This window comes from Loa loa (assembly GCF_000183805.2).
Source record: "Loa loa unplaced genomic scaffold supercont3.577, whole genome shotgun sequence".
NCBI classification, from domain to species: domain Eukaryota; kingdom Metazoa; phylum Nematoda; class Chromadorea; order Rhabditida; family Onchocercidae; genus Loa; species Loa loa.
Genome location: NW_018108757.1, coordinates 5,929 through 9,767, shown reverse-complemented (window position 1 = coordinate 9,767; position 3,839 = coordinate 5,929). Strand labels below are relative to the sequence as shown.

At 25.3% G+C, this 3,839-nt stretch overlaps 1 protein-coding gene across 1 annotated transcript; it reads left to right on the top strand.

Annotated features, from left to right (window-relative positions):
* Window positions 1-866: 866 nt before the first annotated feature.
* On the top strand, window positions 867-3,630 carry LOAG_13414 (hypothetical protein; the record flags this gene model as incomplete). The annotated part of the gene is made up of 5 exons (XM_003148921.1): window positions 867-1,034; window positions 1,386-1,532; window positions 2,345-2,569; window positions 2,689-2,835; window positions 3,550-3,630. 5 exons carry the CDS (start codon window positions 867-869, stop codon window positions 3,628-3,630), a joined length of 768 nt encoding a protein of 255 aa, XP_003148969.1.
* Between the last annotated feature and the right edge of the window lie 209 nt (window positions 3,631-3,839).

Genomic DNA, 3,839 nt, shown 5'->3' with positions numbered 1-3,839 from the left:
GGAGTCTCGCGAATCAAAAATTCGCGACATATGGATGATAATTAAAATATTAATAATAATAATTTTGGATGATATCAACATAAAATGACAATGATAATTTATGAAACGATTTAATTTAAAAATAAATGTATACCTATATTAAATTAATTTCTATTTATCGTATTGACGTTACACGATGAAGGAGAGAAATGTGTGGAATTATCGAATAAATTTTTATCCTTTGTGAATATAGGATTGAAATTTTGAAAATAAAAAAAAAATAAAATAGTAATCATCGACTGAACGAACTGATAATATTAAACGTTATCAAATGATTGATAATCACTAATACCACTAATGATTCCACTCGTCTTTATAATTTTGCTTCCTATCTTTTGCAGCAAAGATGGCATATTAAATGTTTGATAAGGTTATTTTTCCTGTTAATATTCATGTCATTTACATTTTTCTCATTATCCACTTCTCAATATCCATTTTGAAGTGTTTTATGTTATTATCCATCCTTTTTCTCAATATCAACTTGGAAAAAAAGGCCATCATTTTGAAACGTTTCACGTCATTCACGTTTTTTCACGAACATTCGTAACCATCGAAATCAATAGTGAATTTATTTTGCATGGAAAAAAAAGTGTTAATTAGATAGAAGCCGAAAAAGCGAAGAAATTTCGCTATTTTTCTTTGCAAATTATAATTTGTATTTTTCAAAGCATAAATTTGATATTTAAAAGTTATTATTTTAAAGGCTTTAAGAGAATTTCAAATCATTGAATGATTTGGTTTAAAAAAATAAGTGTAAATTTGTTTTTGCCATGTTTTTATTACATGTAACTTTTTTCATTGATCGATTGAAAATTTTTTCGAAAATTATGCTTGGGACAAATAATACATATCGCGGAACAATTGGCGCAAAATTTCCATTTGATGACGATAAAGCGGCAGATTTGTTGGCAAAACTATTAGCATCAAAAACGGAAGCCAACAAAATGCAAATATTTCAATTACTTACACAGATTAACAATACACAGCGACAAATGGTTATAATTTTAATTTAATAATTTCAAAATGAAGCAAATTTAATCCATAATTTAGAATGGTAAAAATTACAATTAGTATTTTACTTTTTTTTTTAAATTTAAATTCACAAGAAATGAATTGAGATTAAATTATTAATTGAATCAGCATCATTTTGATAAATGAGATAATTAGCAAATAGAACTAAAGAATAAGTGAAATAATCTTTCAAAAGGAATTAAATTACTATTTTTTTCTTTCATTCTTTCTTTTTCCACTCTCTCTTCACCTCTCCTTTATTTCGCCTTTATTTTCTTTAATTCCCTTTAATTATTTTATTCTAATGAAATGATTAAGTAAATATTTTTGTTCAGATTAAAACACCATATAAGACAAGATACAATAAAGATTTAATGATCGATCTAATGAATGGACTATCCGGTGATTACAGAGATATCATTTTGGCACTTATGGAAACCCCAACCAAATATGATACTTTACAACTTATTAAAGCAATTAATGTAAGTTTCATTTTTTTGTTTGCATTTATATTTCAAAACAAAGCAAATTTAATTCGTAATTTAAAGTAGCAAATGCTACATTTAGTGTTTTATTTACTTTTCATAATAAAATTAATTTAACAAACCTGAAATTTTGCTAAACTAATTTTTGTTTAATATAAAAGTATCACGTATGATTTATATGGCAAAAAAAAGGAAGGAAAGATTATGGTTACATTACAAAAAAGATTATAACTGATAAAAAGTGTAATTAGTTTTGTTCAATTTAAATTAATATCTAAAAGTGAAAGATGAAATGGTTCGATTAAAAGGGAAAGTAAATTAAAAAGTAAATGAAAAGATGAAATAAATGTACAATTTATTAGTTCTCTTAAATTTTAAAACACTTCAACTGCTAAGTGTAAATTATAGTATGAAAAAAATATTGGTTAGCTTTGGAAATTGAACCAATTTTGAACAAATACTTCCTTCATTACTGAAACTAATATATTAATTCGAAATGTACGTAGTTAAATAAGTTATTTATTTATTTTAATATTTCAATAAATACAATGTGATTCATTCTATAATTTACCGAAAAACATAAATTTATTTTCTATAATTATCTAAATTCTATTCTTTGATTATAGGTCAGCTCCAAATAGTTTCAGAAAACATGTATTATTTCTACTTTTCTTTTCCTTCAATTTCATTGTCTAAATACGATTATAATTAGGATCAATTAAGAATTGCTTCCTCCTCGGTCATAAATTGCTCCTCTATATTTCACTACTAATATATCATGTTGATTACTGATGTTATACTGATTTCAGGAAGCAAATATCAATGAATCTATACTAATCGAAATTCTTTGCTTACGAACTGATTTGGAAATAGCTGCGATCAAAAATGAATACCAAACAATAACAGGAAATGAACTGGAAACTGATATAGCTTCACGTGTAAGTGGTGATCTGAAAGACATTTTGCTAACCGTTATTCAGAAAGCGATCACCGTAACAAATGACAATATCGTTGATATGGAGAAGATTAAGCAAGTAAGTTGATGTACCATAAGGTCACTCTTATAGATGCCATTATTGCTTATCCTTCAACACTTTATTGATAAGGATAATTTTACGATTAGAAAACATGAATGATAAAATGATATTTGCAGGAACTGAAGAAAATATTGGGAGAAAAGAAGAAAATTGATAAAACAACAATAAAAAATATCATTGGATTACTACCAGCTTATCAATTGAACATTTTAGTCATCGAATATGCGACAATTACCGGACGTCAAATTGAACAAGACATTGAAGTCTGCTCACATATTGCTTTTTTTTTTTAAAAAAAAAAAAGAAAAACTATCCAGATAAAGTTATTTAATTTATTATTATTCATAGGGTTTTTTAAAATCATAAGGAAAAAAATTTTTGACAAGCAATTGTTTAATAAATAAAACAGGTGAATAATTGACTCTTATAAGATGACACATATGTATATGTAATATATGTCTTAATAAAATTCTCTGTGTGAAGGCTTTGTGGACTAATTAAAATATATAAGTATATAATTTTATAATATGTATAATATATTATATGCAATATTACATTCATCATTGTATATTGCTTATTTTACAATATATTTATTTCTACAGCAATATATTTTACAACATTTATTCATTATATTCATATTTATTTATTCAATTACATCACAAAAATATAGCATTATATTCCATAATTCTGCTTGTCTCATTCTGTCACAGATATTCGCAAAAATAAAAAGATTAATGAAAATCAGAATTATTAAATTAAGTAAAGGATGTGTTTTGACTGATTGAATTTTAAATTTTGACTATAAAATTATTAAAAAGTGACATTAAAAAAGAAAGTTGGAATACATAAATTGTTTATTTCTTGATTTCATATTCAGTTATTCAATTGCTGAAGCAATTTTCGTAACTTTTTACAATTTATCTGTTAAAGTGGAAAATTTTTGTATTCTTGAAAGTTTCTTACATAACTATTTGCAGGATTTATTGGTTTTACGATTACAAAGATTAGCACCTTTGTTAGCTCATACTGATAAAGCACTCTTTGTTAGCGCACATTAGTGTAAGACTCTTTGGGTACATTGCTAAACAATGAGCACATGTACAATTCTATGCAGTGATAACATCACATTCATACAGAAAAAACTCATGATTTAACATGGTATATGCAAATTAATACATGCTCTACACATTCCTCATATTTGTCAAGAATTTCTTTCCGTTTATTCGCGACATCTGTTGACAAAAAATTTTTACACGGATTTATATGT